Here is a 13,088-nt window from a genome sequence, read left to right as displayed (position 1 = left end):
CGGGCCTTAATCGGCCAGACAGTGTGAAATCGCGGTCGGGCCCCAATTGCAGGCGGCGGTCACTTTCACGACCGCTCTCAGGCCCACCCACCATGCCCAACTAGGGCAAAATTCTGCCCATAGAATCCCTGAGAGCAAGAGAGAGAGCGAGATAGAAGTGAGAGACAGTTATCTGGGAGTGAAAGAGAATGAGCAACATAGAGGTGGCAGAGGGAGACAACCCGACATGGAGATGAAAGAAAGAGACACATGGGAATGAGAGACATGAAAGAGAGATATGGGAGTGAGAGAGAGAGAAAGAAAAAGAAATAAAAGTCATATTAAAAATACAACAGTGAGCGATACATAAACAACAAGAAAGTAAGAGGCACCAGAGAGGGGGAAACAAGAGATACAGAGTGACGTTCATATAAGAGACATTCACATTTACACCCTGCCTGATTTTGCACTCCATTGAATCTAATGAAGAATAAAATGAGGCCAGGAATAAAACAAGAGTATGACCCAAATAGGTTCTGTTCCTTCCAGGCAGATTAGGTGAAAATTACCCCATAGCGAGAGGCACAGATGAAAAATGAAATGCATGAGATTGAGAAGCATGAAAAGGGAAATTTGAAAAATGGAGACACACAGGGAAACAAGAGAGATATGCGAGACAGATATCAGAAACTGATATGAAGTAGGTAAGAAAGACCCAAGAGAAAAAACACATACAAAAAACATTCCTGAAATAAATTAATAAAGTGCAAATCATCACAGTCAAGATAAGAAACTTTAGAAGTTATAAAATTACAAAAAAGACCCAGAAAAAAAATAACCAAAGCACCCCTCCTGGCTTTTGACGGAAGGTTTATTAACAGACTGAACACAACATACTGAGATAAAAACAAAAAGCTAAAAGCTACTGCGGATGCTGGAAATCCAAAACAAAAACAGAATTACCTGGAAAAACTCAGCAGGTCTGGCAGCATCGGTGGAGAAGAAATCAGTCAACGTTTCGAGTCTTCACGACCCTTCGGCAGAACTGAAGCATAGTTAGGAGAAAGATGAAATATAAGCTGGTTTAAGGTGGGGGGGCGGGGGGAGAGAGAGAAGTTGAGGGTGTGGTGATTGTGGAGATAAGCAAGCAGTGATAGGAGCAGATAATCAAAAGATGTTACAGACAAAAGGATCAAAGAGGTGTTGAAGGTGATGATATTGTCTAAGAAAGGTGCTAATTAAGAATGGAAGACAGGACACTCAAGGTACAGCTCTAGTGGGGGTGGGGTGGAAAGACTAACAAAGTTTTAGATTTTTAAATCTAAAACTAAAACTTTGTTAGTCTTTCCACCCCACCCCCACTAGAGCTGTACCTTGAGTGTCCTGTCTTCCATTCTTAATTAGCACCTTTCTTAGACAATATCACCACCTTCAACACCTCTTTGATCCTTTTGTCTGTAACATCTTTTGATTATCTGCTCCTATCACTGCTTGCTTATCTCCACAATCACCACACCCTCAACTTCTCTCTCTCCCCCCGCCCCCCCACCTTAAACCAGCTTATATTTCATCTTTCTCCTAACTATGCTTCAGTTCTGCCAAAGGGTCGTGAAGACTCGAAATGTTGACTGATTTCTTCTCCAACATACTGAGACATCTACAATATTCTCAATATACTAGAATTAAGTGATTAAGTTCGACTCACCCCCTGGATCCAAAGTAGCCATCGGTGTCAGGAAACGCAGAGCAGTACTGTCTGAAATAACAGTTCAGTGGTGAGGCAAAACACTCAAATGTTACGCCAAATTGTTTGTTCAGAGCTTCAAACACAGATACTGGTAGAGCCCCCTGAAAACCAGTGCCTTCGTGTATCCCAACACCAAACATGGACTGAAACAAAACAAATACTGCACTGTAAAATCCTTACACTATCAATTGTTAGCACAACCTGCATCATTTACTGATGATAAACTGTAGTCAATCACAGTATTGAAACTTACTGTTGTGTAGCTATCAAGAAAAATACTACAGCAGTGACCAACTTTCTCAGAATTGTACAGGTGCTCCTGCAATGCTGCTTTAACAATTCTCCATAATATAGCCAGCCAAATATCAATGTTTCTAGTAACCCTATTTCTTTGTTTTACAGGCATTTTTGTAACATGTACATTACACAGATTCCTCATGTCAGCTTGAAATAGAAGAAAACTGGTGCAGTTTCAAAATTATAAACAGCACCCTGGTCATTGCAATGGGCTGTGAAGGGTTATTACAATGCAAGGAGCTTGTGTTTGTCAATGGTGGTCAGGAGGCAACTGGATGGGCACTTGACAGAAGTGAACTTATAAATCTATGGGGATAGAGCAGGGGAATGAGACTGATTGGATTCCTCAACAGAGCTGGCATGAATTCAATGAGCCATATGTCCTCCTTCTGTGCTGTAGTGACTCTATGACTATATAATGGCTGTTGCATTGCAAGGGGTAATTGAACCACAAGGAGAAATTACACTGTAAGGGCCTAATTGCATCACACAGGTCTATATATTGCAAGACATTATTGCATTGCATAGGGTTACTGCAGTGCAAGTGACTATTGCACTGCAAGATGCTATTCAACTGCACAAGGCTACTGTTACAGGCATGGATGAGAGAGAACTGAAATCCCTGTTACCTTCCCTTACAGTTCGTAATCAGTGTTTTTTTTGACAAGAGGTGTGCGTTTCTTAATCCCTGAGTGTGTGGACAATTTGAATAATCAGCAGCAAGCTTTTCGTGAGTTTAAATAAAGAGGATTATTTATTCACGCGTTCACCCCGAGAATCTAACACAACATCACTCGCTCACTCAGAAACACACACATACACACAGTTAAAGAGAATAGTGCACATTTACCACATGGACTGCGGTGGTTCAAGAAGGCAGCTCACCACCACCTTCTCAAGGGCAACTAGGGAAGGCCATAAATGCTGGCCCAGCCAGTGAAGCCCACATCCCGTGAATGAATTTTTAAAAAATTTACAGTTATAAACAAAAGAATAGTTCATAATTCACATGATTGGCTTGTCTTGGAAAACACAGTGCAGGCCTGGTGAAGAAGAGGTTTTTCCACTCCTGAAGGGGAATTCAATTGCTGAAGTAGAGTTGTTGCAGGGTTCTCTCGAGGAGATGGTCTTCCTCTAGGTCACAGAGTTAGTTGGGGGAAGATGGTGGTATAGTGGTAATGTCACTGGACCAGTTATCCAGAAGCCCAGGCTAATGTTCTGGAGACATGGGTTCAAATCCTGCTAAGGCAGCTGGTGGAATTTGAATTCAATTAATTAATCTGGAATTGAAAGCTAATCTCAGTAATGGTGACCATGGAACTATCATTGATTGTCATAAAATCCCATCTGGTTCACTAATGTCCTTTATGGAAGGAAATCTGCCAAACTTGCCTGGTCTGGCCTAAATGTGATTCCAGACCCACACAATGTGGCTAACTCTTAACTGCCTTCTGCAATTGCCTAGCAAGCCAGTTCAAGGGCATTTAGGAATGGGCAACAAATACTGACCTTGCCAGCAACACCCACGTCCCATTAAAGAATAAAGAAAAGAAAGTTACTTGTAGCCTTGTTACCAGGAGGTTGTTTGGCTGTATTGTTGAACTTGAAAAGGAACAGGCTTGGAGACCTTACGATATTACTGTCTCCAGCTCTTAATGGTATGGTTACTGCTCTTTCTGCTTCTGCAGTTGTTGTGCAGACAGCAATTAAAAATTTAATTAGGGAGACCAACATGACTATCTTACCATGTGATTTCTCAGTTTCCCTCTCCAAATACTGTGGGCTTAGGTTGCTTTGCCACAACCTGGGTTATTGTTTGCAGGCATGCAGCTTTGGGGGGCTGGGGGTGTGCGTTTCAGACAATCATCGTCTTATATTCAGAACGACCCATTCAAGTCAGGAAATACCCTTCTGGATGGTTTCAGGAGATCGGTACTGACACCTCTAGTCTGGAATGTGTCCTTTTGAGATAGTGTGGCAGTTTTTGAATCCACAGACCGTGAGTCAGGTGACCCTCAGCTGCCATCTTTTGCAGCCCATCATTATCCACTTTGAAAAGAAAGGTTATTTCCAGAAGATTCAACACTGAGCACAGTTGATGTTTTAAAAGTTATGAATATAACATGCCTTTACTGGCATGACACTATGCATTGTATAGAGCTATTCCAATGCACAGGGCTACTGCACTGCATGGTATGATTGCATTGCAAGGGGCTCTTGCACTGTCAGGGACTATTGTATTGCACAGTTCTCCGAAATGGACTCAATTAGCCATATGTCCTCCATCTGTGCCGCAATTTTAAAAATTATTCTTTCATGGGATGTGGGCATCGTGGTTAGCATTTGTTGCCAATCTCCAACTGCTCTTGAGAAGGTGGTGGTGAGCCGCTTTCTTGAACCGCTGCAGTCTATGCGATGTAGGTACATCCACTGTGTTGTCTGGAAGGGAGTTCCGGAATTTTGGGGCAGGACTCCCTCACAGATTTTTTCCTCAACATCATGCAGGAACAGCATGGGTGCAAATTAATGTCTATGACCAATGTATATGCTGGGCTGACAGTCCCACTATAAAACAAAGGCCAGAAATTTCAGGGTCAGGTCGTTTACATATTACGGGGAGGCTATTTTGGGTGCTTGCCTCAGGTAAGTGGCAGGGATTTTGTTGTGGTGTTTTAGGTGTAAACAAACACTTTGGATGTCTTTGATTGGATCTGCGCAAATTAAAATAAATTAGGAGATAGCAGAGGCCCTACAACATATATATATAAAATCATTAGCAAAGGAAACTGTGGCAGAGGACTGATCAACAACTAATGTAATAACCTTATATAAAGAGGGAGAACACCATCCAGTAAATTGTAGACCATTTAGCCTAATCTCAGTACTAGGAAAGATAATGGAATCCCTTACAGTATCTAATACCTGAGTACTGTATAGTATTAAATAACTGATTGTGTGTGAACTCAGGTATCAGCATGATATATCTCCCTATCAGACAGAAAACATATCTATGATTTTTCTGGTATTACACAGATTCACAGAATTGTTGCAGCACAGAAGGAAGCCATTTGGCCCATCGTTTCTGCACTAGACACTTATAACAATTTCCTGTTTGATTCTTTCAACTCCAAACAATGATATTGCTAGCTACTCCAAATATTGGAATAAAATAAATCAATTCTTAAATCACTAAATTCAAGTGAGTTCAATCTTTCATGTTCCAATTTACTGTCAAATCATTATTGGCATTTCATGAATGAACACTTGCATATTTAGATAAAAATCCGCATATCCTTTGAGGGTCTCCACTGGCACCTGGGTCTGCTTTATGCTTCAGGAACTGGAGTTGCTTGTAACAGCTTCCTTTCAGCATTTGTACCTCTGGGCTGCAAGCCATCAGTCTGCTGTCAGGGACTCTGGAGTCTCCACTCCTTGATCCTGGTGCTTCATCAGTCCCTTCTGCCATGTGTGCCTCACCTCGATGTCAAGCTGCTATTTGCTGTTCCACCATTTGCTCATCTTGATCTGGACCCAGATTTAACTCAAACTCTGGATTCTGAATCACAAAACCTGTAGATTCTGCAGCATTAACTGCAGTTTAGAAACAGACGAGTGGCTTTTGCTAAGTTACTATTCACTTCTTCGGTTCGTCCAAATTTGCCTGATGTTGAAACAAGCAGAGATCCTGAAAGGGCCCTCGGATCAAACAGTTCAGAAATGTACTTCATTTCCATTGAAGAGAGGAGGGGAATATATTGGACTTAACCACACTTTCTGTTGAGTTGAATTCTTTGCAGAGTAAAACTGATCATGGTTGCATCGAACAGTTGATGTTGGGACAAAAACAAAAATACCTGGAAAAACTCAGCAGGTCTGACAGCATCTGCGGAGAGGAATACAGTTGACGTTTCGAGTCTGTATGACTCTTCATCAGAACTAAAGAAATATAGAAATGAGGTGAAATATAAGCTGGTAGAGGGGGGGCGGGACAGGTAGAGCTGTATAGAAGGCCAGTGATAGGTGAAGGCAAAGATGAGTTTGCCAAAGACGTCATAGACAAAGGGACAAAGGGGTGTCGACAGTGGTGATATTATCTAAGGGATGTACTAATGGGGACATTAAGGGTAGCAAGCAGGACAAGCTAGTGGGTGAACCCACTAGGGCCATCTGCCACTAGCATGTTCTGCTTGCTACCCTTAATGTCCCCATTAGCACAGTCCTTAGGTAATATCACCACCGTCAACACCCCTTTGTCCTTTTGTCTTTGACATCTTTGGCAATCTCTTCTTTGCCTTCACCTATCACTGGCCCTCTATCCAGCTCTACCTGTCCCACCCCCCTCTACCAGCTTATATTTCACCTCATTTCTATATTTCCTTAGTTCTGATGAAGAGTCATACAGACTCGAAACGTCAACTGTATTCCTCTCCGCAGATGCTGTCAGACCTGCTGAGTTTTTCCAGGTATTTTTGTTTTTGTTTCAGATTTCCAGCATCCGCAGTATTTTGCTTTTATCTTAGTTGATGTTGGGTGGTGGGTTAAGAATGGTTTGTTGGGAGAGCAGGTGTCTTTGATTAGGTGGAATTTGTGTCTTTAGCAGCCTTTAACAAATGCTTTTAACTGTGTAGTTTTGTCTTTAGAAAATGTGTGCAATGTTCAAGCGTTTATGGTAACAAAAATAGACTAACATGAAACTTTGGCTTATTTTGAGACACTCTCACCTCCGCATCAGAAGCTTGTGGGTTCAAATCCAACTCCAGAGGCTAGAGCACATAATCTAAGCTGACACTCCAGTGTAGTACTAAGGAAGTGTTGCGCTATCTGAGGTGTCAAACCGAGGCTTCATTTGCCCTCTCAGGTGAATGTCAAAGATTCCACGGCACCATTCCAGTAATAGCAGTGAAGTTATCACTGGTATTCTACTGAGTAGTTATTGCTTAATGAGCATCATTTAAAATAAATTATCAGGTCATTATCTCACTACTTTTTTGGGACCTTACCATGTACAAATTGTCCACTGTGTTTCCTATATAAGTGTTCACTGTATTTTCAGTCATACCAGGGATGCCGCTTTTCCCTTAATGCTGCCATTCACATTGAGCCATGTGACATAGATGCTAAACTAACCAACTTGGAATGTTGAATATTGTCTCCTCTCAGCTCAAATTCAATCACTTGGATGAAACACCCTGCCCTCTGCAGCATTACACAATGATGGTTTGAGATGGCAGTAGGTTTACTTAGAGGTGCAGTCCGCCTCTGAAATCCAAAAATGATGCACGTTATCTGAATTAATAGAGGATCTCTCTGGTGATGCAGTAAAAAGGGTACAAATTTTTCTAGGAGTGCAATCATCAGTTGTTAAATGGTGTCTCACACGTGGAACCTAATTATTTTATGAATGGGTTATCAAGAACCACCCCTCCCCAATCAAAATGCCCCCTATTTTATTTCCTCAGAGCTGGTTAACCTATTATCATGACTGAAAGGTCATGCTTGATAAACCTTATTAAATCCCCTGAAGTGGTAACATAAAGAGTAAACAAATGTTGTAGAAGATGTAATATATTTGTATTTCCAAAAGGTTCGATAACATACAACATGAGTAAGATCAGTAAGCATGATCAGTAAGATGTAAGATCAGTAAGATGAATAAGATGAGTAAGTAGTGGAATGGAAAGTTGGCTACACATCAGAAAACAGAAAGCAGGGTTAAAGGTAGTTATTCCAATTGGTAAAAGGTGAGAAATAGTGTCATTGCTGGGACCAGTGCAATGGGTCCGCATCTCTATAAATGATCTGGATTCAATTATCAGAAGTACAAATTCAAAATTTGCAGCCAACTGGAAATTGGAGTATAGTTAATACTGAGGAAGAATGTGACAGAATACAGGAAGACATTAATAACTTTCAGAAAGAGGTTTGCAGTTTACCTGGTATCTCCTGAGTAAGCACCAGACTCTTGTCAAGAACTTTTCAAATCGCACATCATCAACACAACTGTACCTATAGAGCTGTTCCTAAAAATGACATGACAGAATACTTTTAATTTCTAAATAATTGTTTTGTTGATTTCATCCAAAAACAAAGTCAGCAAGTTTGTACAAGAGAAGTATTGAAATAGGAAGTCCTGCACTATAGCCGTGGCTTCACTTGATTCGATGGGTGCATGATTTGGAGGTTGCAATGGAAGAGTACGGTGCCAACTTTTAGCCCTGCAGTGCAGTGAGTACAGCTCTGCTAATTTTGTCAAAAATGTCTAATTACTTATACTTGCAATATGTTTGTCAGTGAATCCTGTTCCATGCTGTAGTTTCATGTTCAACAGAAAGTAGGTCACAGTTGCTTGCCCATATCACTTAGAACTAATTCACCTTGTTAGTCAGGTCGAGATTTAAACCCAAGCTTCCAAAAGGAATGAACAGTGTCCAAGCCAGGGTGAAAGTGTCTCATTCAATGAATTAACTAATCCATCATCAAAAAGGGGAAGGCAGTGGGCATAGTGGTATGGTCACTGGACTGGTAATGCAGAGACCCAGGGTAATGCTCTGGGGACATGGGTTTGAATCCCACCAAGGCAGATGGCGGAATTTGAATTCAATAAAGATCTGGAATTAAAAGTCTAATGATGACCATGAAACCATTGCCGATTGTCATAAAAATCCATCTAGTTCACTAATGTCTTTTAGGGAAGGAAATCTGCCGTCCTTACTTGTCTGGCCTACATGTGACTTCAGATCTGCAGTAATGTGGTTGACTCTTAAATGCCCTCTGAAATGGCCTAGCAAGCCACTCAGTTGTATCAAACTGCTACAAAAATCAATAAAAAGGAATGAAACCGGCATCGAAATGACAACGGCAAACCCAATCCTGTAGATCCCTCAAAGTCCTCCTTACTAACATCTGGGGGATTGTGCCAAAATTGGGAGAGCTGTCTCACAGACGAGTCAAGCAACAGCCTGATACAGTCATATTCACGGAATCATATCTTACAGATCATGTCTCAGACACCACCATCACCATTCCTGGGTATGTCCTGTCCCACCGGCAGGACAGGCCCAGCAGAGGTGGTGGTGCAGTGGTATACAGTCGGGAGGGAATTGCCCTGGGAGTCCTGAACATCGACTCCGGTCCCCATGAAGTTTCATGGCATCAGGTCAAATACAAGCAAGGAGACCTCCTGCTGATTGCCACGTACCACCCTCCCTCGGCTGATGAATCAGTGCTCCTCCATGTTGAACACCACTTGGAGGATGAACTGAGGGTGGCAAGAGCTCAGAATGTACCCTGGGTGTGGGACTTCAATGTCCATCACCAAGAGTGGCTCGGTAGCACCACTACAGACCGAGCTGACTGAGTCCTAAAGGACATAACTGCTAGGCTAGGTCTGCGGCAGGTGGTGAGGGAACCAACAAGAGATAAAAAAACATACTTGACCTCGTCCTCACTAACCTGCCTGCCACAGATGCATCTGTCCGTGACAATATCAGTAGCAGTGACCACCGAACAGTCCTTGTGGATCCTCACATTGAGGGTACCCTCCATCGTGTTGTGTGGCACTACCACCATGCTAAAAGGTATAGATTTCGAACAGATCTAGCAACCTAAGACTGGGCAACCATGAGGCGCTGTGTGCCATCAGCATCAGCAGAATTGTACTCTAACACAATCTGTAACCTCATGGCCCGGCATATCCCCCACTCTACCATTACCACCAAGCCAGGGGATCAACCCTGGATCAATGAAGGGTGCAGGGGGGCATGCTAGGAGCAGCACCAGGCATACCTAAAATGAGGTATCAACTTGGTGAAGCTACAACACAGGACTATTTGCATGACAAACAGCATAAGCAGCAGTGATAGACAGAGCTAAGTGATTCCACAACCAATGGATCAGAACTAAGCTCTGCAGTCCTGCCACATCCAGTCGAGAATGTTGGTGGATGATTAAACAACTCACTGGAGGAGGAGGCTCCACAAATATCCCCTTCCTCAATAATGGAGGAGCCCAGCATATCAGTGCAAAAGATAAGGCTTAAGCATTTGCAAGTCTTCAGCCAGAAGTGCCGAGTGGGTGATCCACCTCCGCCTCCTCCAGAGGTCCCCTGCGTCACAGATGCCAATCTTCAGCCAATTCGATTCACTCCACACTATATTAAGAAACGACTGAAGGCACTGGTTACTGCAAAGGCTAAGGGCTCTGACAATATTCTGGCAATTGTACTGAGGACTTGTGCTGCAGAACTTTCCGCGCCCCTAGCCAAGCTGTTCCAGTTCAGTTACAACACTATCCAGCTATGTGGAAAATTGCCCAGGTATGTCCTGTACACAAAAAGCAAGACAAATCCAACCAGGCTAATTATCGCCCCATCAGTCTACTCTCCATCATCAGTAAAGTGATGGAAGGGTCATCAACAGTGCTATCAAGCAGCACTTGCTTAACAATAACCTGCTCACTGACGCTCAGTATGCATTCCGCCAGGGTCACTCAGCTACTGACCTCTTAAAAGCCTTGGTCCAAACATGAACAAAAGAGCTGAACTCCAGTGGTGAGGTGAGAGTGACTGCCCTTAACATCAAAGCAGCATTTGACTGAGTGTGGCATCAAGGAGCCCTAGCAAAAGTGGAGTCAATGGGAATCAGGGAAAATCTGGTTGTTAGATTCTGGGGTTGGGGTAGGGTTAAGCAAATTATCTATTTATTCAAGCAGTGCCTCAGTATTGGTCTGTGTCTGACTATAGTGCCTTATTGTTGGTAGGTACTGGACAGAAGTCATAAGAACATAAGAAATAGGAGCAGGAGTAGGCCATTCAGCCTCTCAAGCCTGCCCTGCCATTCAATAAGATCATGGCTGATCTGAACCGGGCCTCAACTCCTCTTTCGTTCCAGCTCCTCATAGCCCTCAACGCCCCGATATTTCAAAAATCTATCCAGCTCCTCTTTAAATACTTTCAGTGATTTAGCCTCCACAACTCTCTGGGGTAAAGAATTCCAAACATTCACTACCCTCTGAGAGAAGAAATTCCTTCACATCTCAGTTTTAAATGAGTGTCCCTTTATTCTGTAACTATCTCCCTTAGTTCGAGATTCTCCCATTAGTGGAAATGTTTTCCCAACATCTACCCTGTCAAGCCCCCTCAGAATCTTGTATGTTTCAATAAGATCACCCCTCATTCTTTTAAACTCTAATGAATAAAGGCCTAATCTGTTTAGCCGTTCTTGGTAAGTCAATCCCTTCATCCCTGAAATCAACCTAGTGAATCTCTTTTGAACTGCCTCCAATGCCACTATATCCTTTCTTAAATATGGGGACCAAAACTGTACACAGTACTCCAGGTGCAGCCTCAACAACACCCTGTACAGTTTTAACAAGACTTCCTTATTTTTAAACTAGCAATGCAGGCCAAAATTCCATTTGCCTTCTTAATTACTTGCTGCACCTGCATGCTAACTTTTTGTGTTTCATGCACTAGAACATCCAGACCCCTCTGTGCTGCAATTTTTTGGAGTCTCTCTCCATTTAAATAATAGTCCACCTTTTGATTCTTCCTACCAAAATGCATGACCTCACACTACCCTACATTAAACTCCATCTGCCAAGTTTTCGCCCACTCTCTCAACCTATGTCCCCTTGCAGATTCCTTATGTCCTCATCGCAGTCATGCCCACTCACCTATTTTTGTACTGTCAGCAAATTTGGATACATTACACTCTTCCCCTCCTCCAAATTAATATAGATAGCAAATAATTAAAGCCCTAGGGCTGATCCTTGTGGCACTCCACTAGTTACGTCTTTCCAACCTGAAAAAGACCCATCAATCCAAACTCTGTCTTATGTGTGTTAACCAATCCTCAATCCATGCTAATACATTAACCCCAGTACCATGAGCTCCTATCTTGTGCAATAACCTTATATGTGGCACCTTATCGAATGCTTTCTGGAAATCCAAATACACTACATCTACCGGTTCCCCTTTATCAACTCTGCTTGTTATAACCTCAAAGAATTCTAGCAAATTTGTCAAACATGATTTCCCTTTCACAAAACCATGTTGACTCTGTTTGATTGCGTTAAGCTTTTCGAAATGTCCTGCTATTTCTTCCTTAATAATGGACTCTAGCATTTTCCCAATGACAGATGTTAGGCCGACTGGCCTATAGTTTCCTGCTTTTTGTCTCCCTCCCTTCTTGAACAGTGGTTTTCCAATCTGCTGGGGCCCTCCCGGAATCCAGTGAGTTCTGGAATATATTTCGACCAATGCCTCCACTATCTCTGCTGCTACTTCCTTTGAAACCTTTGGATACAGGCCATCAGGCCCTAGCGACTTGTTTGCCTTAGTCCCATTAGTTTGTCAAATACTTTGTCCCTCATGATAAAGACTGTTATAAGATCTTTCCTCCTATTAACTCCTTGCTTGTCTGATATCTTTGGGATGTTTATAGTGTCCTCCACGGTGAAGACCGATGTAAAATATTGGTTTAAGTTATCTGCCATTTCCCTGTTCCCTGTTATCAATTCTCCAGTCGCATCCTCCAATGGTCCCATGCTCACTTTAGCTACTCTTTTTCTTTTTATATATCCGTAGAAGCTTTTGCTGTTTGTTTTTATATTTCTTTCCAATTTACTTTCATAATCAATTTTCTCCCTCTTTATTAGCTTTTTAGTCATCTGCTGCTAGTTCCTAAAAAATTCCCAATCCTCTGACCTACCACTAGTTTTCGCCACTTTGTATGCCTTAGTTTTTGATTGGATACTCTCCTTGACCGCCTTTGTTAACCACGGGTGGTTCATCCTTTTTATCGAGTCCTTTTTGACCGGGATAAATTTTTGCTAAGCTTTATGAAATATCTGCTTAAATGTTGCCACTGCTCATCCACTGACCTTCCCCTAAATCTATTTTCCCAGCCCACTTTAGACAACTCTTTCTTCAAACCTCTGTAACTGCCCCTATTTAAGATCAGGACACTGGTTTGAGACCCGAGTTGCTCGCCCTCAAACTGAATTTGAAATTCTACCATGTTGTGATCACTACTCCATAGAGGATCCTTAACTATGATGTCTCTTA

The 13,088-nt window shown here is 42.4% G+C and overlaps 1 protein-coding gene across 2 annotated transcripts in view; it reads right to left on the bottom strand.

Annotated features, from left to right (window-relative positions):
• Nucleotides 1-13,088, bottom strand: part of pcif1 (phosphorylated CTD interacting factor 1) — a 205,463-nt gene that overhangs the window by 30,457 nt on the left and 161,918 nt on the right. For both annotated transcript variants that reach the window (XM_078555515.1, XM_078555516.1), the window contains exons 11-12: nucleotides 7,957-8,043; nucleotides 1,685-1,869 (exon numbers count right to left, since the gene is read on the bottom strand). In XM_078555515.1, the coding sequence (XP_078411641.1) occupies nucleotides 1,685-1,869; nucleotides 7,957-8,043 (272 nt within the window). The remainder of the gene's footprint in view (nucleotides 1-1,684; nucleotides 1,870-7,956; nucleotides 8,044-13,088) is intronic.

Source organism: Cetorhinus maximus, chromosome 13 (genome assembly GCF_964194155.1).
Source record: "Cetorhinus maximus chromosome 13, sCetMax3.hap1.1, whole genome shotgun sequence".
Taxonomy (NCBI): Eukaryota; Metazoa; Chordata; class Chondrichthyes; order Lamniformes; family Cetorhinidae; genus Cetorhinus; species Cetorhinus maximus.
Note: the sequence above shows the minus strand (reverse complement) of the source record. Positions and strands in the feature narration are given on the sequence as shown.